The sequence below is a fragment of the Gallus gallus genome, chromosome 2 (assembly GCF_016699485.2).
Source record: "Gallus gallus isolate bGalGal1 chromosome 2, bGalGal1.mat.broiler.GRCg7b, whole genome shotgun sequence".
In the NCBI taxonomy this organism is placed as follows: Eukaryota; Metazoa; Chordata; class Aves; order Galliformes; family Phasianidae; genus Gallus; species Gallus gallus.
The window spans coordinates 46,093,226-46,117,148 of NC_052533.1; the positions used below are offsets into that span (position 1 = coordinate 46,093,226).

Here is a 23,923-nt window from a genome sequence, read left to right on the forward strand (position 1 = left end):
TATTTGAAAAACATGCATTTGTTAAACGATAACAAACAAACAAACAAACAAAAATGATATATCAAGCATACATGAATAAATCACTACTAACATCAATTTTCTAATACTTACTACTTGTTACATAGATATTCTTTGTTACATAGAAATTGTCTTATAACAAAAATCGGACAGAATATGGAGGAAAATAGGTGTGTGTACATACATATAAGGTTAAATATAGGTGGCTAGGTAGATAAGTGTATCTAATGTCCTGACTATAAATTTCAAAAAATCAAATACTAATTGTTCAATCTATATCAATCTCACCAAAAACATACTCAATGCTTTCCAGTGCATGTTCTCTATTAGATGATCCATGAACAGCATTAGACAAAATATTTTGTGCAAACTGAGCTCGAATTGATTCAGGACAGCTCTCTTTTGCCACTTCTGGATCTGTTGGACCCATTAGTTTCCTCCACTCTTGGACAGCATTTTCCTTTGTTAAGACCATTATCACTGACGGGCCCCTGTAAAATCGATATACAGAAGTTCTTTCACTGTTGTGACATGCAGATTTAGCTGTAACTGCAGAGATACTGTGAAGGCTTATGGTAAACGTTATGCTGTCTGAATAATGTTAAACTGTTTAAATTTTAAAATGTATTTCTGGAGTGTTTTGTTTAAGACAATATAAACCTACCGATACCTATATTCGAAAACCACAAAGATTATGACAATCAGCTTTTTGGATTTGGGCTTCTTTTCCTAAAAAGATTCACTCAAAAATTTCTGAAGCGGGACAACAAACACTTTTATCAACAGTTATTCAAAGATATTATGATAAAAATGTTTTACTTGCATGAAATGAGTTATCTGAGAAACAAATCCAAAAATATAATTACTGTCCACAATTTTTGAAAGAATTGTAACTTTTCATTTTAAAGTAAGGGCACTTCATGCTAAATTGTAATCATAAAACACTGAAAAATTGATTGAAGTTGCCAGAGAAAGTAACACAGTATAAAATCCTCAGCCCACATAGGGAACTGCATGTTTTTTGGGGTCTGTACATTCAAAGATGTGATGCATACTTTACATAACTCAGTACCTTATAGCTAGTTACTTACTCAGTCATACATGACACTAGCTCTTCAAAAAAGGGTTTTCCTTCATGATCCTTATAAAACTGTGTAGCCATTTCACGAGTTAAAGCTTCTTCTTTAACTTTTGAGATAGTAAATCCAGCATCTTTAACTTTTTGCATAATTTCATCTAGAAGAATAACAAGTGAATTCACTCTTTCTTGTTTAAAGTACCTAGCTCAAATGAAAAAAAAAATTGAGGCAAAAGAATTCTTTAAAAGTTTCAGAAAACATTGCATCTACTCTTAAAAATAGCACAAACCACCAGGATCTATTAAAATTTTACTTACAATGTCAAGCAATAGCCAACAAGATTACAGGCAGTTTAGCGTTTCTCTAAAATATAATAAACTGCTGTCATAGAACTAAACTATCTCTTATGCAGGTGACAAACCTGTATTGCTGCTGATTATACTAGTAGCATTCGTCGCTATTTCTGACACTTGACAAAATGTGGAATGTAGTTGTAATGCTACAGTGCGCACCAGCTGGCCTGATAAAATAAATCTAGATTGTTAGAGGAGGGGAGGAAAGACCAACAAAGCCAATTATGAGTTAACAATTAGAAAGACTACTGAACTTACTAGGAAAGAAAAGAATGCTAACAAGAGGCTTTGGAGCCAGAGGTCAAAAAAAAAAAAAAAAAAAAAAAAAAAAAGGTAGGATCAAAAATCTTAGACGAGATTGCAAATGTACAGTGTTCTTTTTACTTTGACCTTTCCTCCTCATTCGCTGTGTCTGATGGCAAGTTAAATCAAGGACAGAACAAAGGAAGCAATAAGTAGAATTACAACCCTGAACTGCAGGAGAGCCAACTTTTCCCTCTTCAAGGAACTACTTGGAGGTATCCTATTCGTCAGAGTATTGGAAGGGAAGGGTTGGTTGACATTCAAAGAGTTGGTTGATACTCAAGCACCACTTACTCCAAGCTCAAGATCAGTGCATCCCTAAGAGTAAGAAATCAGGCAAAGATGGCAGGAGATGAACAAGAAGTTCATGAGAAAACTCAAATGGAAGAAGGAAGTCTATGAAATGTAGACAAGGAGTCTGGCTACTTGGGAGGAATATAGAAACATTGTCAGGGCATGCAAAGATGCCACAAAGAAGGCTAAGGCCCACTTGAAATTAAATCTGCTGGGGGAGGTCAAGGACAACAAGAAAGGATTATTTAATGATGTCAATAGTACAAGGAAGACTAGGGAAAGTGTGGGTTACTGAATGCCTTCATTGCTTCAGTCTTCACTGCTGAGACTGCTTCTCAGGAATCTCAGACCCTGGAGGTAAGAGAGAAAGTCTGGAGAAAGGAAGATTTCCCCTTTGTTGAGGAGGATCTGTTCAGAGATTGTTCAGGTAAACTAATTGCACACAGTGGGTCTTGATGGGATGCACCCACCACAAGTACTGAGGGAGTTGGCAGAAGTGATTGCCAAGCCACTCTCTATCATCTTTGAAAACTCATGGAGAGATGCCTGAGTACTGGAGGAAAGCCAATGTCACTCCAGTCTTCAAAACTGGCAAGAAGGAGAAGCTGGGAAACTATAGGCCAGTCAGATGTAATTGCTGGGAATGTGATGGAACAGGTTGTTTGGGATGTCATTTGAAGCAAGTGGAAGAGAATAAAGTAATCTGGAATAATTAACATGGATTCACCAAGGGGAAATCATGCTTGCCCAAGCTGGTAGCTTTCTCTGATATAATGACTGGATGGGTAGATGAGGGGATGACAGCAGTGGATGTTATGTACCTTGACTTCAGCAAGACTTTTTACCATCACTCATAACATCCTAATGGGTGAGCTTTGGAGGTGTGGGATAGAAAAGAGGACAGTGAAATGAGTTGAGAATTTGCATAGTTCAGAGAGTTGTGATCATTGGTGCATAGTTGGAGGCCTGGAGCTAGTGGTGTTCCCCAGGAACTGGTATGGGGTCCAAAATTGTGCAACACCTACATCTGGATGTAGGGATAGAATGCACCCTCAGCAAAGTTGCTGTTGATACAAAGCTGGGAGGAGTGGCTCACACACCGGAAGACTGTGCTGCCATTCAGTGAGACTTGGAGTCTGGAGACTTAGAGAGGAACCTAATGAGGTTCAACAATGGCAAGCGTAGAGTCCTACACCTGAGGAGGAATAACTACGTGCATCAGTTCTGCAGAGAAGGACGTGGGTATTTTAGTGGACAGCAGGTTGGCCGTGAACCAGCAGGGTGTTGATGAACTTGAACTCAGAAAGTTCCATACAAACACAAGGAAGAATTTATTTTCTGTGAGGGTGACAGAGCACTGAAACAGGCTGCCCAGAGAGGTTGTGGAATATCCTTTTCTGGGGATATTCAAAACCTGCCTGGATGCTTTTCTGCGAAACCTACTATAGGGAACCTGCTTTATCAGGGTGTTGGATTAGATGATCTCCAGAGGTCCCTTCCAACCCCTATGATTCCTTGGTTCTATGATACTCTGATTGTACAGGAATTAATCTAACTCAGCAATGGCTCATCTTGAGTCAGTAGAGAAAACTGTCTGAAATCAGTAGCATGACTTAGAAAAGCCTCTCTGTCCTTAAAAGAACACTGGACAGCTAGTTTGAACATGTGCCTGACTTTTAGACTGTTTAAGTTAGCTAAGAATTCTCTCACTTCAGTTTACCAGTATTTGTCTGAAGAAAGAGCTGTAGGCCACTTAAGAAAGGAAATGTCACATCTCTGACCTTGATATGAATTATGCAAGCCCCGTGAAAGCATTTATCTGCATGGTAAAAGCATCTCATAGAATAAATATAATGCATCCGGCGTGATTTTCTGCAGTGTATACTGCTAATATTTTGTAGAAATAACATATGAAGACATAGCCTGTGCTTTCTAGATCACTTACCTTTGTGATTTTTAGCAGCATCAGGTTTGATTAATGCCAAAGTGTGCTCCTGAGGGAAGAAGAACTCTAATTCCTTCTGAGCATCATTAACTGAAGAACTACCATGCAGCTGATTAATAGCTATGTTGTCGATTGCATACTTCGCACGTAAACTAAGAGTCATCAAAAGAGTGAAGTTATTAAAGGAAATAGTTATCTTGAGCTTTAACTATGACTAACCTTAACCTAGTGTATTGAAGTTGATCTGGCAAATTAAGTGCTCTGTGATCTCTCAGTAGGTGTAAGAATCTGCCTACAGAAAGAGCAATCAAATTTTTAATTAACAACATGAAATATGATCACTTTCCTTCCTGACATCTTGTTATATTTCCAAGATGATACCAGTTTTTGCTTAATGAAACAGTACTTCTGGCAACAACACATAAGATGATATCACAGCAGTTTATTAGAGCAATACTGCAAGCAGGTGAGAAAATGAGGTGTTAATTCATAAAATATGTGAAAGGAAATCAGTCACAAATAACATAATCTACCAATGAGAAGTTTTCCTTAATCTAAGAAAACAAGCATTTGGTTTAAAAAACAATGGTGCTATTTCAAACAAAACCAACAAAAATTCAACACTATAAGTGCTGTTACTGTAATATCTTTTATCCAAGAAAACTTTAACAAGCTGCAGAAATATACATCAGCTTCCAGATGATGGCACTATAGTTACACCATTTGGAATGTGATATTCATTGAGATGAAAAATATGAAGGTAAACTAGAAGCAGAGGGTGACAGTTTACTATTTTATGTACTACCTGTTTGGTACCTTCTTTGCCTCTTCAATAGTCTTTGGGCCTAATAAATCTCTCCAGTGCTGTATAGCATTTTGTCGTGTTAGAGCAAGTACAAGTGTTGGACCGCTGTAAAATAGAAAGCCAGCATCAAAAACATCAAATATTAAATTCTCTGTAACTGGCAAGAAAAATTTGATCACATGCAGCTGAGGCCAGGCAAACAAAGCCTACTACTAAAGGATTTTAAAACCAGTCTCTTTTCAAGGAACTACAGTCTGATAAAACCTCATGGAGCTTAAATGAATTTAAATTTTAAAGTTACTGTTACCAAAATGGCAGGAATGTTTCAGAATTTCTTTATTATTAGACACAAAAATGCTGATCAGCTCCTAAGATTTTGTATGCATCCCAGCCATGTTACAACTTCATTGGAAGACAGTATCCAAATATGATTATTTTTTTCCACTCCGAGAAGTGCAGTACACAGCTTGAATAAAGATTACTCCTATAGACAATCTAAATGCAGCTTTCCAGAGCACAGCTCAACTGTTTTCATTCAAATCAATGGAACTGACCAACATCCTGCAGTTATGAAGTTGCTGGTAATTTTTAAAAATCTGATTTCTCTACTTGGTAATTATCTCATTATCTGCAATTGTCTGATTCTGTTTTAAATGTTATTAATCTCTCAGATACTATGGTACTTTGTAGCCATACAATATTCAGTTCAATTCTTTGTTGGGAAAATGTCATTCTCATTTATAAATCCACATTCTCATTTTTCATTCACCTTACCTGGTCATTTGCTCCAGCAGGGCTGGGAAATAGTCTTCATTTTCATGTTCTTTATAGAATTCACGTGCCTGTTCTTCAGATAGGGTTATTTCCTTCTGCATTGCTACCTCGAAGCCATCGTCCTTTATGCTTTGCATAATGGAATCTGTTTAAATTATTGAAATAATGCTAAATCACTATCCACTCATCAATTCATACACTTGTGAAGAAATGGCATGGACTTTCAATAACAGCGCTAATGTTTTACAAGGGAATTAATTTCTAAGCTGTAGAATAGAAAGCCAATTTAAAGCAACTGCTAGAAGTTCTTGGTAGCTGCCTGGATGCTCATAAAGCTGATGCTCACTCTCTTCAGGTTTTCTCTCGCTTCAGAAATCCCAGTATTTTATATATATATATTGTATCAGGAATATATATCAGGAATTCCTGACTGAGAAATTGTATATGCATTGCAATAAATGAAGGAAGATACTGAGATTTTGTATAGATAGACATTCATTTAACCAAGTCTTACAAGAACATATGTATAAATATCCGGCACAAGTCAAAATTATAATTCTCTATATACAGGACTGAAAAATGGTTCTTATTAGCAAAATACTGGATAGTAATCAATAAAACAAATACATGGAAAGGTCAAAATTTTAGTTTTACAAATCTTTGTGTTTACGTCAATTCCAGTACAGAAATTCTTGAATTTAAATAAGAAAGCTAACTATGGTCTAGCAAGAAATGTAAATATACATAAGAAGAAACTTGTTTGGATGGACCTTAATACTAATGGGGTAGATTTTCTGATCCAAACTGTAAACACCTTGTCTGTATAAACTTATTTGTGTGCAGCAGTGTCTTACGCAACATAGAGCATCCTGCATCAGATCTTTTTCACACTTGCCATTGATTTACCCCAGACCTGCCAGTCAGGGACAGTATCAGCTACTATGTTATGGTGGGAAATAGGATATGTTAGAGTATACTTTGAAAATCGTATCTTCTCTGAGACATTTTCTATAAGTGTTATAAAGATAGTCTTAAAATAGCAAACAAAGGAACAAAATGGTTTTGACATTTATATTCTAAATATATCAAACACATCAGCCATGGAACCTTTTCCTGATAAAGATTACTGACAACTTAATGTTGAGCAGAAAAGATGATCTAACTCCTTTCCATTAGGAGAGCTAGAATTCTTGAAATTCAAAGTATGAGACTTTTTATTTGCCCTAGATGGAAAATGTAGTTATTAAAACTTACTCCGTCTTTCCCTTAGGACACAAGGTCTAATTAAGGCCAATGTCTTTTCAAATTTTTGTTCTGTGTTCTTTCTATCAAAATTTGGGAAAAAGAAGGCGAGTTGCCTGCTAGCATCTTCGAAACTGTCTGGCACATCACATATATTTGATATAGTCTTATTTTCTTCAGTTCCTTGCAGCCTAGAAAGACACAGTTATGCCATCTTTTAGTCATGTTACAAGTTATTTTTTAGAACAAAGATTTTTAAATACTGCTTTCTGTAAATCTAAATATAATGCCCAATCCGATATCTGTATTTTTGTCTTATTTTGTCTCTATTGTCTTGTGCTGTGTATGCAACTAGCATCCTATTAAATGTTTTTTTGCTAAATACTTGACATAAGAGCAAAACAGGCATTCCCAGATATCATGACTGTGAACAGCAAATCCTTGCAGTCTGCTTACGTATCTATGTGAAAAGAAAACAACAACAACAACAACAAAAACAACCCCAAACCAACCTGCAGCCCCTCCCACTTGTTTGCTGGCTTTTACATAGTGATCCCAGGGACCACAGCATGTTTCAGGCTTCCCCAGATGTTACTTGAACCATTTCTACAGCTTCCTGGCACACATAAGAATAAACACGGAGAACAGTGCAACACTCCATTTATAGTGCTGGCAGTCACTCTGACTTAGGGAACTAGTATGAAGAGGAATTGCATGGACTACAACGTCTTTGAAGTAAAGCACTTTTCCTCTTAGACAAACAACTCATTCAAGTCTAGTTCTGAATTAGTAAGAGATCAGTGCCCTTTGCTTCTTATCTTTCCCTGGGAAGCATGGAGTTACTATGTTCCCTAAGGAGCTATAATTAGATTTGTAATGACAGTCTTGTGAAAGACCAGGTAAAGAGCTCTGACTGCTCCCTGAGTCCTGTCTACATAGGCATGTAAAAGTATGCAAGAATAACTCTTAGTTTATTATGTTTTTGGAATACTGTAACGGAATCACATTTTCCAGTTAACGTTGTTATTTACCTGTCTTTCTCTTCAGCCTCAGTCTCATCGGGCATGCTTTCATTTGTTTCATGCAGTTCTGTCCAGAGAGGAATAGCATCCGTTGCTTTTTTTTTAGTGATTATCAGAATATGGCATGGTCCGCTCATCATGAATTGAACAAAATCATCAAAATCAGGCTAAAAAACATAATTTTTGTTTTGCCACGAATTTCACAAACTCTGACTTTGTCATCAGAAATGAAACCATACTTTTTTAAGTAACTACACTCCTGTTCTTAAAATGCATTAGTATTGATTATTCTAAACCCTATCAAACTGCTTGAAAGACTTTTTGGTCATATGAGAAAATAAAATTATGAAATGTCTAAAATGCAATTAATTGATTAAAATACAATTAATTGCAATTGATAAAAGTAATTTAAGCAAGCACTAAATATTTTTCCAGTTTAAAGTGCAAATGACAAGAGAGAAGAAAATGACCTAGAAATTAATCCAACTTGATTGAATGCTATGCTTGCAGTAGCACTTACCACATGCTGCAGTACAATTCCATGCATAATTTTTGAAACCAAAAATCAAGTAGCTCATAGGAAATATAGAACAAAATATTTGCAATAAATTTGTATGCTTTTCCATCACTGTCTTTGCCATATTCTTTCCACTCTTCCAGTTTCAGTCTTCAATTATGTGAAAGACATTTTAATCAGAAAATAACTTTCCAAGCTCTTGTAATTTTTTAATATTTTCTTTCTTGCTTGTCACCTTTTAAATCAATATTAAAATTTCCTCAAATATCTTTTCTAAAGTTTATTACTCTATCTTTTCTTAACCAGCCACCCTCATATGATTATGCATGATATATTTTTCCTTTAGTAATATAAGGATGACATAGAATCATAGAATCGTAGACTGGCCTGGGTCGAAAAGGACCACAGTGATCATCGAGTTTCAACCCCCCTGCTATGTGCAGGGTCGCCAGCCACCAGACCAGGCTGCCCAGAGCCACATCCAGCCTGGCCTTGAATGCCTCCAGGGATGGGGCATCCACGACCTCCTTGGGCAACCTGTTCCAGTGTGTCACCACCCTCTGTGTGAAAAACTTCCTCCTCATATCTAACCTAAACCTCCCCTGTCTCAGTTTAAGACCATTCCCTTTTGTCCTACCACTATCCACCCTCATAAACAGCGGTTGCCCCTCTTGTTTATATGCTCCCTTCAAATATTGGAAGACCACAATGAGGTCTCCCCAGAGCCTCCTCTTCTCCAAGCTAAACAAGCCCAGTTCCCTCAACCTTTCCTCATAGGAGAGGTGCTCCAGCCCTCTGATCATCTTAGTGGCCCTCCTCTGGACCCATTCCAAGAGCTCTGTGTATTTCTTGTACTGGGGGCCCCAGGTCTGGACACAGTACTCAATATCCATATGTATTCCTTTTCTCTTTCAGTTATCCTTATATCTACACATCCATGTAAACCACTTTACAAGATGAGAAACCTCAGAAATAGCACTGAATGAAATACATTTAGTACATTGCATGAAGTGAGTATACTGTTGTGTCTTAAAAAATACTTTTGTTCACATTAGAAGAAATAGATATGGCTACTAGACATGGCTCTCCTGGCTTCATCAATAAAAAGGAACAACTTCTTCCAATTATATCTGAAATTCTATTAAGTTCAATCTCCAATCTCTTTTAATCGGTAGTCCCTGAATCTTCAACAGGTTAGCACGGCATTAAATTGGGAAGAATTTTTCCCACTGAGCACAAAGCCTATATTCTATCTTATCACTTTGGCATACTTCTTTTTCAGCTTAGAATTACACTTAAAGAATGACAAATAATGTAACAGGCTTCCCAACAAGCACAGAGCCCTTTGAACTGCTTCTGACAGTTCATAGTAGTTTTCTGTGAAGCTGGCTATTCTAGTGTTAACTGGGATTTACTACAACCTAGCAGTGCTGTTATATATGAAACGCTGTATGATTTCTCCTTGTCTTCCTCCTATGTCTCCCACTGCATCTAACTAATCTCAAATCCAGCTGCTGTTCTCATGAAGACAGCATATACCTGTATTTCAAAACTGCCTCTGTCTGTCTAAAGTAGAATCCCAGGTTGCAAAACCAAGCTCTTCATAATTCCTCACATGCCCACCATTACTTCCTTTTTAAACAACACTGCAGCAATCTGATCATTACTATTTGTTTTTCCTTATGGCTTCAGTAAGAACAATTTTATTTCACTCTCATTCGTTTGTAGCACTGCAGGAACATTTTCTCAGCTTCTTGTTTTGATTATATCAACCCTTTATTTCTATCTTGGTCCCTCTGATAAAATCAAACAAACTGGCTGTCTGCTTATAATTCCAGACTACCTTATATATGTTTTAAATAGAAATAAATATTTACTAAGATGCTTTTTTTTTTTTTTTTTGGTGATACAAACCCTTCTGTATAGTTAGTTGACTTTAGCTAACTTCTGCCAAAACATGTGGCAATATCCATTTGCTACTTCGCTAAACCATTTTCATTTAATGGTAAACAACATTGTTTCGTCGTTTCCTTGAACTAGTTGCAATTTCCCCTGGTATAGTATAGGGACAGAAAAATAACCTTTTCTGGAGATGTTTTAGCTTTCTGCCTGTGCCTGTGCTTATTGCCAGTACTGTCCAGTGACAAAAATTTTGAAGGAAAGAAAAAGTAATTTATGCTATCACTTATTTCCTGTCTGGAAGACAGAGGCCATGATTAAGGATCAAGCACATTCTGATAAGAGAAAGAAATAATGAAATATTTTAGTTTTTAATTGGAGTTTAATATAACTTAGTAGAAATGTCGGAGTGCTACCAGGCTGTATTTGTAAAAAGGTTGGTAAGAAAAAAGAGAGATAAAGTTTTCTTTTTTCCTATGTACTAAATCTCCACTAATTCAGTTTTTCAACTTATTAAGAAATTACAATCTAGAGATTTAAAAAAACATACAGCCACACTGATATACCTTACCCATTCCTTTTGGTCAGGTTTTTTCTTTTGTTTTTGTTTGTGTTTGTGTTTGTTTTTTCCTACCTGTTCTCTTCTCTTGGTGTAGAATTCTCTGATTTGCTCCTCAGTTAGCATTTTCTCTTCTGATGCTGCAATGCCAAAGCCTGCATCTCTAATCTGCAATTATTCAGTCATTACTCAGTGGCATTTGATGAAAGATACATATAAAATCCTATGTAAACCTAGAGATCATTGATTATGGATGCTATTTTAAATCTGAATTATCTGAAGTATTCCAAATATAACATTATGTTTGCCTAAACTAAAATTCCAGCTTTTCAAAGCTCTTTACTGAATTCAGGATAATAATGCTCACTATGTTAAAGTTTTTAATAAATATAATGCAGTGCAATGTATGCATTCATGCAGTGGTCAGTAATTCTTTTTATTTAGCATCAAATAAATTTTTTTACTATTGTAAATGATTAACATGCAGCTTGCCTAAAAATCCATTATAATCTGCATTATAATCACAGTAACCATTTAAGTGTGTGTTTGTCAGTAACCATTGCAGTACAAATAGGCTAAACTTTTTGGTTAATAGACATGAGGAACAGCAGATATCAAAAATAAAATGTATGTTATGATTAACTGTTTTTAATAACATTGCTGCACTAAATTCAGTACACACTTGTGTGATCTGTATCAAAATTCATAGTCTTACTGACAAGAGCGAGACTGCAATTTATACCATATACCTATATCTAAACAAAGACAGCATTATTCAGCCCCAGATGCCAATATCAGTCTACTTACCGACACTCTGCTCTTTAAAATCCCCTATGATGCTGCTGAGTTTTCAGATTGCCTTTGCAAAGTTTGTATGTGGAAACAGCATTGGTACACATCTCACAAGGCAGTGTAAAGATAGAGCCAACTAACAGCTGCTCAGATACATCTAAATTGCCTTCAAACACTGCCTGCTGTTCCTGATTTTATTGAGCCTCCTTCCTTTCTGGTCAAGATGGAGAAAGTACAGAAACAAGGCATACAGCACTGATTTTCTTTCCTATTTATGTCACAGACCTTCTCGTAATACTTTTTTAAATTAAAATGTTATCTTGATATATAGTGTTATGAGCACTTCATATGTATTTATTTATTTATTTATTTTTGGTATCAGAAGCAGTCAGATATTCTTATAATTGAAATGATCATTACTACAGTATTATATTCCGAAGGGAAAGAGAATTTCTCTTTTCTTGTGTATTGACTTAAATAAATGCAGAGTCCTTTTATGTACTGAGATTCTTATTAGTGTTCAATGTCTGATTATAGTAATTACTAGTGCACACAAATCAATTTACAAGCATATGCTAAGTCATTTAGATGCACATACACACCATGGCACAACAAGCTGATTAGCTGCTTTATGTGTGCTTACAATTCTTAAAGATACTATGCAGTCAGGAAATGTACCTTCTGCACCTGAAAGAATTAACTTCACCACCGTAGTTTCTAGATCTCATTTCTATTACTGTATGAGAAAAAAGGCACCCTCCTTCTTATGGATTTCATGTGTCAATGATCTCCACACTATAAATCCATGTCATAGAATCACAGAATCACAGGATCATAGGGGCTGGAAGGGACGCCTAGAGAATGTTAAGTTCACCCCCCTGCTAAAGTAGGCTCCTTACAGCCGGTTGCACAGGAAAGCATCCAGGCTGGTTTTGAATATCTCCAGAGACAGAGAACCACAACCTCTCCAGGCATCCTGTTTCAGTGCTCGGTCACTCTGACAGTAAAGAAGTTCTTCTTTGTGCTCCAGTTTCTGTCCATTGCCCCTTGTATTATTGTTATTTGCCACTGAAAAGAGTCCACTCTGCTTTGACTTGATTCCTGCACTTATAAACAGTAATTAAATCCCCCCCCAGCCTTCTCTTCCCCCGACTGAACAGTCCCAGCTCTCTCAGCCTTTCCTCATAATACAGTTGCTCCAGGCCCCTCATCATCTTTACATATGTGTATATATATTTAATATATAATATGTGTGTCATACCTTACTTACTGGCATAAAATATTAAAGCAACACTATCAATTACAATGCCCTATTATTTCAGGGCAAAATTAACTTGCTTTTACTATCCTTATCAGAGATGCATTAGCAAGCACTGTTACAAAGCCTGGAAATAAACCGGGATCTATTTGATCTTCCATCTTATTGTGTCACCTAACTAAAAAGGGTGAGTGTATCTTTTCAAGTTCTGTCTACCTTTCGTTTAATTTCTTCTACACGTCCCTCTGAGACATCATCAGGTTTTATAATTCCAACCGAGTATGTGACTTCTTCTGTAAAACAGAAAAAATCATGTGGCAATGAATATGTTTATCAAAATAAATATATAGCTAACTTCTCCATTACTTACAAGTGAGTCTCTTTGAATATGTCACTATTTTAGTATTGAGATGAACAAGAAGTTTTTCCAAGAAATAAGTGACTCCAGCGCAGAAAGCCTATCTTAAAGTCTGGACAGTCCTTGGTCATCTCTAGAATCCACATGCCTGGTGAACCATTGGTGTTTTTTGGGTCATATGGTAGAGAAATGTTCTACATGCAGCTAACTGTGGTGCAAAATCTACAATTTAAGATGAGTGCTTTCTCTAGGAAGCTTCTCTATGAGCAGGACTAGAATGTGAAGAGCACAAATACTATAGTGAAACTCTCCTATGACTATCAGAAATTTCCAGTAAAATGTACATTTCTTATCTTAGTAGACGTTTATTTCCTTTGCATTGTGTCATTTGCAATAAATAACCGCTGAAGTAGCACCTGCTTGCTAACACTATGTAACATTAACACAAGAAGTGTTCCCACTCAGACATGCTAATACAGCATCTGTAGCATACACACAACTTCAAAATTAAAAGTGTTCAGAAGAAAATATAAACTATATCTTTGTAGAAACTGAGGTTTACATTTAAGCATTAATACGTAATTCAATAAGATCTCAAACACTGCAGAAGCAGTTAATGACGGCTCTAATGGAAACGCAAGACTACTATTTGTTGCCAGTACTAGAAAACACTCAAAGGCACCTGCATGTGGTAAGGAATATATTACAACAGAGTATTAGTGCTCCAGAGCTTCTGAAGGATTCCTTAACCTGGAGCTGAATCCAAATTTAAACTCTTTGCCCTGCTTTTGTTGAATATTTAGATGATGCAGATTAGTGGGAAATCTGCATATAATTTCTAAAGGATTTACAATACTGCATTACTGAGACTCGGAGGATTTATAAGAAAAAAAAGTTAATGCTGAAGTCAGGAACATGCCACTTACAACATACAATAAAGAAGATGTGAAAAGTAGTAAGGAATATGATTTAATCCATCACAGTGATCTAGTGCTTTCTCACAGGAAAAAAAATAAATAAGAGAGAAGATGGAAAATACTATTCCATTTCAATCTTGTTAAATGATATTCAATGCATATATGAAGCATCAGCTTCAAGAGGCTTCAGTACTGCACTGTTTTTTTCTGTAGAACATCCAAAGGTTAGCCAACACCACTTCAACAAATGTAGGAAAGCTACTCCCAAGGTACTGCTTCCTATTTTACTGTGTTGGCCCACAATGTCAGAGGCAGATGGCGGTGGTATGGCAGTTGAGGTTAACCTTCCAGGCCAATAATCTACTACATTTTGTTGCCATGAGACAGATGGCAGCAGAAAGGCAGTCTGACAATTTGATGTCTGACATGGAAGTGCATATGAAGAAAAGCTATGTCACTGAATTCCTCAATGCAGAAGAAAATTGTACCCATTGGCAGGTGACAGTTTCCAGGACTGCATCATTACCAGTGACAAGACATATGTGAGTCAAAGCCAAATGGCAATTCATAGCATAGTTACATGTGAATTCCCCATAGAAAAAAAAGTTCAAGATGCAACCCTCAGTGAGTAAAGTGATGTAAACTGTCTTTTGGGATAGAAAAAGAGTGATCCTTCTAGTGATCCTTCTGGATTTCCTGGAAACCAGAGAAGCCATTAACTCTGGTCACTATATTGTACTGCTAACTAAACTGAAAGCTCACACTTCCAGTGTGAAGCCAGAGAAGACAACCTTTCTCTTGCAACACAATAACGCCAGACCCACTATCATTTTGAAGACTGTGGAGCGCATTGCCATTCTTGGCTGCACAGCCGTACCACACACACTATAGGTCTGGATTTGAAGCCTTCTGACTTTCATCTGTTTGGGAGGATGAAAGATAAACTGCACAGGCAACATATTCCTGGCATCATAGCAGCTGTGAAACTGTGAGTCACCTGCACTGGTGCAGATTTTTATAAGCATGGCATGCAGAATTTTATTAATCGCTGGCAAAAATTCATAGCTAATGGTGGTGACTATGTTGAAAAATAGTGTTTTGTAGTGGAGAGTTTTCTCTATTAAATGATTTTATTTTGATCATTGTATCTGTTGTAGTTTCCATGGAAATAAATAGGAGGCATTATTTTCAGAGTGACCTATGTACAGAGCTAACACAGGGACTGTGTGGAAGTGACCTTCAGGTACTAATCTTTCACACATTCTGAATCCTGAATGTTCCTAAAAGGGCTTGAAAACACTAATGATGAAAGACCAGTATTTTAATTCCTTACAGAAGAAAACTTCTCAGTCTGACATTTTCAAATATAAACTCTCATGTTATTAACTGAATCAAAGGAAGATCTACTGGAGCTCAACATGCACAGTTCTTAATCAAAGAACTTAAATTAAATTTCTAAAATAAATCAAGTATATTTACCCTCAGGTACAGTCTCCTCAACAGACTCAATAGACTGTTCTGACAATTTCTCTTCTAGGAAAACAAGTTCATCCACCTAGGGTAATTGTAAAAACAGAAGTAAATCACCATTGTGAAGCTAAACTTCCAAAACAGAATTAGATCTTTACAACACTTTTTTTCTTAACGTAATAACGTATTTGCTATCCAGGAAAGCCTGCAATTTAAAGGAAGACTCCTGGCTAGCCTGATTTTCCATAAGTGATCTATAGTTTGTTTAAAGTTTCCTTTTACTGAATATGGGGAAAAAAAAAAAAAAAAAAAAAAGATGATGACTTAAAAAAAAGATGATGAGTAGGACTGGTTTATCAGCTAGTGACATTTCGTTAGCAATCCATCCCTCCCTTTCTCTGAATAATATAGCAATCTATAATTTTCCTCCAGTTCTAAAAAGTAAAGGGATGTTTCTAAAAAAAAACCACAACCCTTTACTACACAGCAAAAAATTTTTTTGAAAATTAAACATTACAGAAAATGATCGTGAGCATTGAAAGAAACCCGTAAAGTGTTGTAAAAATACTCATTCATATATATTGTGAATACCTTGGGGCGTTCCTTCTGTCCAGCCAGAATTTCCCTCTCTTCTTGTACCAGTTCTGTTATTTTCTTACTGAGAAGAGGAGCATTTGCACCTCTCACTATTGCAATAATTTTGCCATTCTGTGAAAGAGGAAATAACACTCTTAGTCAGTTCTTGTCTCTTACTTTACACATTTACTTTAGTTTGGGAACATGTTATATTTTGTTGTTGTTTTTCTTTTTTCCCCAGAAATACACAACTTGTACTCACTGAAGTGAATACCAAAGACATGAATGCCTCTGCTCATTCAAGATGAATCTTTCTCATCACTTTTTCCTTTCCTTTTTTGTCTAATTCTATGTTTCCAGACTTACCAAGAGAAGTAAAAAATAAATGCAAATAACTAGCTCACAATTATAAGGGTCAGCCTTTTTAAAATGAAAGAGGGCAGATTTAGATTGCACATAGGGAAGACATTTTTTGTGATGCAGTGATAAGACACTAGAACAGGTTTCCCAGGGAAGCTGAGGATGTTTTATCACAGAAGTTTTCAAAGTCAGGTTGGACAAGGCATTGGTCAACCTGATCTAGTGAAAGATGTCCCTGTTCTTGCCAGAGAGGCTGGAACTGGTCATCTTTAAGGACAGAATAATCATTCCAGGGTAGCCAAATGTAAGCACTATATGTGAAGCAACCCTGGAAAAAAAACTGATTTCTCAGTCACAAACTACTAAAAATGTGGCTACAACAAAGCTGCGGTGGTGCTACATGCCAACACAAGAAAAATGTGCTCAGGAGCCACAGATGCAGGCATGGTAAAAAGCCGTACGTAAGCAACATCTGGTAATAAAATTCTACCTACTGTAAAATGTAAGGGCATGACTTATACAGTTTTAAATTTATTTTTAATCTACTGAAAAATTAATTCAAAAATAGGCAGTATGTTAATAAAAACAGATGCAGTGTACTTACAACACAAAAGAGAAACACAGGTTCACATTTATTTCTAAATGGTTGCAGACTCTCAATGCTGTTAGCTTCTGCCTGCGGTCAGATGAGGAAAATTATGTACTTACTTGTTTATATCTATGCATATGTATATATGTACATAAAATATTTTGGCTTGAAAGAAGACTGCAGCCATATAACATATTACATCACCTCAGTAAAGTTTTATGCTACTTGCTGGTGGTGAAGAAAGAATTGGTTTGGTAATGTGAGGTTGGCCTCCCTTCATATTACAGCAGCGACTCATGGAAAAATGTCACCCTAGTATTGTTTTACCATGTATAAACATACAGAAACAGGGAAGCAGTACATGCATTCTTGACAGAAGAAAATATCCACCTTACTAAGTTCTTTGTGATGTGATCAACTTAATGAAAAAGCACTTCAGGTTACCTCTGCACATAATTAACTGTTTTTTTTTGTGTGTGTCTGTTTATGATACATATACTTTCTGCAAAAAGTCAAAATGCTGATCAAACAATGGAAAGTTTTCAGTAACGTGAGAAGAGATGAGCTTGGTCAGCATTTGTGAGGAAGTAAATATGTGAAAAAAATGTTATCTACTTTAAATATGAAATATGACTCCTATAAATAGGATATATATAGGAGACATAGAATATATATCTACAGTCAATGTAGTACAATAGCTCTCTGATAATTTATTTTTCAATTCCTCTTTTATGCTCTTTTAAAAATTAAATACAATGAAATATTTTGGAGAAAGATGTAACACATTTTCAAGGGTGTAAGAGTTTTAAATGTGACAATAATGAGCAGATTTAAAATTAATAAACGAAAACAAAAAACAAAAACAGCATAGGCTGGTTTCCAAAAATTTCAGCAACTTTTATCAAAGAAAAGAAAATTTGGGGGATATTAGCTCTCTTTCTATGATATTTTTTTTCCAAACCTAATACCATTTCTAATCTACCTCTCAAGAAAGTCTTATAAGGAGATATTGTGAAGAGAAGGCAACCAGGCCAAAATTGTAATGACTCACTTTATAGAAGGAAAGTAAAATGAAAACCCTGTAAATACAGACAGATAAAAAGATGCATTTAACATAAACTATACTTGAAGTTCTACACAAAATTTACATCCTTACCACTGCAAAATGCAGCACATCATCTTCACTAAAGTCATTCTTCAGTTTCCTGAATAAATTTACCACAGCTTTGCAAGGGCCACACCAAGCTTGATACACATCTATTACTAAAATATAATGTTTTGAAGTTACAAACTGCTGACTTGAGAAACTTATAAAATTAAACATACTTGATATACTTTACGTACTTTAAGTATATAAAGGTGGACAAAGTAATGGATAATATGATTTGTAATGTATTTATTTATTATAGAAGACAACATTCATTCATAAATGTTATTTATATTTAAATATATTAAAATAATAATTATTTAGGAGATAGTATGGTATTAGTCTTTGTAGCTTTCTGTACTATAGATGGGACGATATGCGAGAAACTGTCAGAAAACAGTAATAGTCAGTACCTACTACACCTTTTGTCAGCAACATTTCATCCCACTCATTTTGGTTGCATACTGTGGTCTGAAATAAAATGAATTGACATTTTAACTTCTTTGAAAGACAGCAGACAAACAAACAAAAGCCATTTATTGTCTAGAACCGATCAAGTAATTAGAATTTATACCTGAAGCTGGATTTCTTTCTTCTTGCCTGCCATCTCCCTGTAATTACAGGAAGCACATCAAAACATGAAGAACATTTAATATTGTTAAAGAAAAGTGAGCCACATTTGTGACATGTAGAACTAATCTTTTCAACATAGCACTGTATTCAGATTAAAACTTAATCTTAAAACTTAAAACTTAAGTCCACTGAAGGCCCTACAACAATGGCAGTTTAAACGTCACATCAGCGTTCTGTGGAAAAATATGAGACTTGCTAGCAGAACCAACATAGCACAGGAAATTGAATAAAAATTAGCTTCTTAATCTGTTAGGATCTTCAGTATTCTTTGGCCTCAAGCATATTTCAAATTCATAATTGCTCTGATAAGAATGACCAAAGAACCTTGGATAGGATGACAGCTGCTGTGACATTGAACCATTTCAGAAAACTAATAATTAAAGAGCTTCAACTCAAAATGTCATTAGATCAAGTTTCTTGTCTTCTGGGATACATGTAAAGCAATGATTTTCAAGTGTCCCACAACTGAACTGCCAAACTGAATCATGATTCATTCATCATTCCCTCATTAAAAAAACATACCCTTCTCTCTCTCTCTCTCTCTTTCTCTCTCTCTCTGTATCTCTCTCCCTCTCTCTCCCCCTCTTTTTAATAGATATTTAACTTTGATTTGAGTGGAAAAACTATCAATGACATTACATGCTTGGGTGAAATTTGATTTCAGTTTCTAGATGAATGTTGGCTGAATGATAAATGTGTCACTGGATCAGCAGTGGAAGTGGAGGTTTTCATAGCTCTTGGTTAAGATAGTAGCCTTTGTCATGGGAAAAAGGAAAGTGCCACCATGAATGTCACCTCTGTTATCTGTGTACTGTTATTTGACAGCTCAACAAGCAGATGAGTCCAGAGGTAGAAGTGTCCTGTCATTCACACTGGAGCTGCTCCCTTCAGAACAAAGGCAGAGGCACAGATCTTGCCTAATGCCTCGTCTGACTAATTCACACATGAAAATACACCTGGGTGCACACTCATGAACACTATCAAAATGACATTAAAAACACACGATCTTTGCATACACACACTCAATACCTTAGCACAGACTTTCATGCAGACATATACAGGAACGTTCTGGGTTTCTTCAGTCTGGAGAATAGGATGCTCTGGGGAGACCTTATCACTCTCCACAACTACCTGGAAGGAGATTGTGGTGAGGTATGTGTTGGCCTCTTCTCCCAGATAACTAGCAATAGGATGAGAGGGAATGGCCTCAAGTTATGCCAGGGGAAGTTCAGACTGGATATTAGGAAAAAATTATTCTCAGAAAGAATGGTGAGGCATTGGAACCGGCTGCCCAGGGAAGTGGTGGAGTCACTGTCCCTGGAGATGTTCAAGAAAAGGGTAGATGTAGTACTGAGAGAGGTGGATGCTCATGGGTTGATGGTTGGACTGGGTGATCTCAGTGGTCTTTCAAACCTTACTGATTCAGTGATTCTGTGATTCTATTATTACCAAGCACTTCTGATACCTGGCCATGCCCCTGTGCATACAGACAGACAGACACATCCATAGCAGCCTGTGCACTGAATCTTGTGTATAACAGCAGATCCCAGATAACAACCAGCAGTTTGATACACACACCTCACCATGCAAAGCCCCATGCCCATGTCTCGTCACCCACAGTGCCCAGAGCACCCACATCTCTGCCTCACCTGAGGCCACCTGTCTGGCAGCACCTCCCAGCGGCCCTAACGGCCACCAGCCCAGTGACCCCTCCTAACGGCCTTAACAGCTGCCTGTCTGCTGGTGCCTCCCAGTGGCCCCTTCCAAAGCCCAGAAGATGAAGGTAGAAGGCACATACCATTCTTTGTGGAGTTACAGGTTTAAGAACCACCACAGGTCTAGGCATCTCTAAGCTACACACAGCTCACATCTGCATGTCGTTCCTGCTTCATGAAACGCCAGTGCTTTTAATTTCCTCCTGAGGCCCTGTCCGGGCACACTGACATAACTGCCGTTATGTGCATTGCTAGCACCTTAAGAACACCTAGTTCTGGTGAATTGCTTGTCACTTTACATAAATCTTTCAGGACTGCTCACCAAAGCATGACTTGCAAGGTCCCTTACTGAAGAACTCATTTTATTTCTTGAAACTGATATGAAGAAAAAAGTAGGCCAGTGTCACGTAAAGGTGCTAGAATGGAATTTCTGTCTTAAAGCAAAGTCATCCCAAGCTGAAGTGTGCTCGTTCCACAGCAGAGGTAACAAGGCAACATTTCCACAGAGCTGCAGAAGTTTTCAGTGTTGAGACTGTGCTGTGCCCTGACACCTTGGATTAGATTGGTTTTTTTCTTTTTTCCTGTGGAAACTGCAGCGCTGGAACTGGGATAAATTCTGCATTGGCCTGCTTGGAAGTGGGGGAGTGCACTTATGTAGTCTTTCTTTCTCTGTGTGAAGTAAAAAGAAAAAAAAAAAAAAAAAAAAAAAAGGTTTTTCAAAATCATAATAGGCTTACAATATTAGAGCTACAAAAAAAGGAGAGATTCAACTCACCCTCTAAGCAGAAGTTTAAGCTCCTAAACATAGGATCTGTTTTTGGAGTTTCCTTTGCAAACTGCTTACTACTTTACCCAGACCACTTTCTTCATGAACACATAATTTATATATATATGTATATATATATCTGTACACTAAAAAACTAGAGTTGAAGAGAAACATTAGAAAGAGGTTCTGCTGTATGTCTAGTACAGCCTGTTCTCCATTCACTCAGCTAGAAAGCATTAAGTTTGGGATATTTTGGATATCACACAATATTTAATGCAAAGGAATGTCATTTGTAGATTTGGTGTTTTAAATATTTGCCACGAAAGAAGAGGCTGATACTCACTGCACTCATTTACAAAATTTAGAAGCAAGAAGTAAATGAGAGTTTGAGTTGGGTTGTTTGCTAATGTGCAGTGAACCTCTTCCTCTTAGGTCTCGTGCAGTAGATCCCTCATTTCTTAGGACTGTCAACATTTTTGATGAGCAGTTATGTTTACAAAGTACTGCCCACTAATTGCCGGTTGGAGGTTGGGTGGGATGGGGAAAGGGAAATTAAATTTAAGGGCTTTAGTTATGGAAAAATATTTTCTCCAGGTTTTTATCTTTCTACACTCCTGATTATACCATACTAGTTAGAACTTATTTTTGGAATAACAGTCAATGACTGTTTCTTCTCTCGATCCCCTGGGAGATGTTTATAACACTGTCTACACAGACCTTGATTGAAGGTTGTACCTGATTTCTGTGTCATGTTTTTCCCCACAGGAGAGATTTTATTCAGTCAGAGTGTTTTAGCTGCCAGCTTATGAAGTTTCAGTGCAGTTTGTTGATTTTATGTGGTGTTACTCAATAATAAACACTGTTAATAGACTGCAAATCTTCACTTTTGGTAGGACAAGTATAATAAAAAGATGACTCTTTCGTTTATAGCTTAGAGCTCTGTAAAAGTCTCAGAGAATTTAATAATGACATGTGTAGCTTAACCAAATCAGAATTTTTGGTGGTTGTTATAAATGGCATCAGAGAAAAGGGGCTAGGAGTTTGCTGTCTTTTTTTTTTTTTTTTTTCCTCAACCAAAATGACTCTGAAAATGTGCTGAAAAGTATGCAATGGATAAAATAGAATGGGTTCATGATGAATGACTATGCAGTTATTTTGAGTAACTTTACAATTATTTCACTCCATTTTGTGCGTACCAAATGATTTGTGTGCTCTTTGTCACGAGGTATTAATGCCCAAAGTGACACAATTTCAAATGACAAACATTATTTTACAAAGTAATGACAGCTATTTGTAGGTATTGCTGAGATCAGCAAGTAACCTTTGAGATTAAACTGGAGGTGGATCTTCCCTGCAAGTCAGTCTTTTAATGTGTCCAAATACAAGCCTGAGTGTCGGTGCCTGTGATGACTACCTGCTAATAAACACACTGAAGATGTTGATCACCTTAAGGTATTTATGATCACTTGTCTTTTCTGTAGCTGTGCAGTCTGTGTGCATGATGGTGTTGCAAGTTATTCAATCCATGACTTTTCCTTGCTAGATTTCATGGATTTGTGCTGTTGATCCTCTTTTGCCTTTGCCTGAATTCCCTCTAGGATTGTTGGTAATGAGAGAACTTCTGACCTTCTCAGCTCTTGTGCAGAACTATTAGCTTGGCAATATAGCAGAGCATGATGTTTGAAAGCTCTGTATGTGTTTACTGCTTTGTTTCTGCTTTGCCCACTGGTAGATTATGGATCTGAAAGTAGTGGGAGTGCTTTCTGGTTTCTTATTTCTCTTCTTGTGGAAAACAGAAAGAAAGTATCTGAAACAGTGAAGACTTTAATATCTTCAAATCAAAAATGGCAATTTTGATTCAGAAAGCTGAAAAACTTAAGAAATTTCTGCATGCTGTTGCACGTGCAGATCTGCAGTGCACAGCCTGTTGTGGGCATAAAAGTTAGAACTGTAGTTGGTAGAACTCTATTGATGAATAATGAAAAAAGATAAAATAAATGAGCAATCTAGAAAATTCTGCATTAAGACTAATTGTAACACATCAGCATTTATCTCTCAAGATGAGAGACCAGATGACTCCAAAACCAGGCAGTTAGCTTCTAGCTGGTAGTTCAAGACTACTGTATGTTACAGTTGTAAAGGTTTAAGGGGTAATTAATATTAGTTTCACCCACAGATGGTAAGTAGCATAATGGAATTAAAAGCTTGCTTTCAGAGGCTGACATAGGTCTGTTACTGGTAGGTACATTCTTCTGAAAGGCCCCGAAGACAACATACGAATGTCCTAAAGGATATTGCTAATACCTGAACTTTTCAGTTTGGACCACAGAAGAGATGTTCATGAATACTGGCATGGAATATATATATCTTTGATATATGGGCATTAATTCTTCCAAGTAATGTGGCTGTTGTCTTTGGGACTTGATGCCCTGGATCAAGAAAAATCAGGGATATTTCATTTCACATACACTAGAATCTCAAAATTATGTGAATGACAATGTTAGTAGCTATGGATGTACTATAACTGACAAT

The 23,923-nt window shown here is 36.7% G+C and overlaps 1 protein-coding gene and 1 long non-coding RNA gene across 9 annotated transcripts in view; one reads left to right on the forward strand and one right to left on the reverse strand.

Moving 5' to 3' along the window:
• On the reverse strand, positions 1-20,940 carry NME8 (NME/NM23 family member 8). 6 transcript variants are annotated; one of them, XM_040695819.2, is made up of 17 exons: positions 20,709-20,940; positions 19,940-20,041; positions 18,852-18,888; positions 18,691-18,748; positions 18,287-18,393; positions 17,146-17,217; positions 16,197-16,313; positions 15,615-15,690; positions 13,077-13,153; positions 10,886-10,978; positions 7,845-8,002; positions 6,826-7,004; positions 5,572-5,716; positions 4,798-4,902; positions 3,993-4,144; positions 1,110-1,254; positions 1-509 (listed from the first exon to the last, which is right to left on the reverse strand). In XM_040695819.2, the coding sequence occupies exons 3-17, from the start codon at positions 18,882-18,884 to the stop codon at positions 287-289; spliced, it is 1,740 nt and encodes a 579-aa protein (XP_040551753.1). In that variant the 5' UTR covers positions 18,885-18,888; positions 19,940-20,041; positions 20,709-20,940; the 3' UTR covers positions 1-286. The 6 variants fall into 6 exon arrangements, with proteins under 6 accessions (XP_040551753.1, XP_040551756.1, XP_426021.3 ...); XM_040695822.2 differs by lacking the exon at positions 20,709-20,940 and adding an exon at positions 20,560-20,607 and having other exon boundaries at positions 18,700-18,748; XM_426021.8 differs by lacking the exon at positions 20,709-20,940 and adding an exon at positions 20,560-20,607.
• LOC101748739 overlaps positions 20,457-23,923 on the forward strand; it is a 16,945-nt gene continuing 13,478 nt past the window's right edge. The window contains exons 1-2 of one of the 3 annotated variants that reach the window (XR_006937428.1): positions 20,457-20,693; positions 22,689-22,843. This is a non-coding gene — a long non-coding RNA (uncharacterized LOC101748739). The remainder of the gene's footprint in view (positions 20,694-22,688; positions 22,844-23,923) is intronic. The other 2 variants (XR_005857514.2, XR_005857515.2) reach the window with 2 other exon arrangements.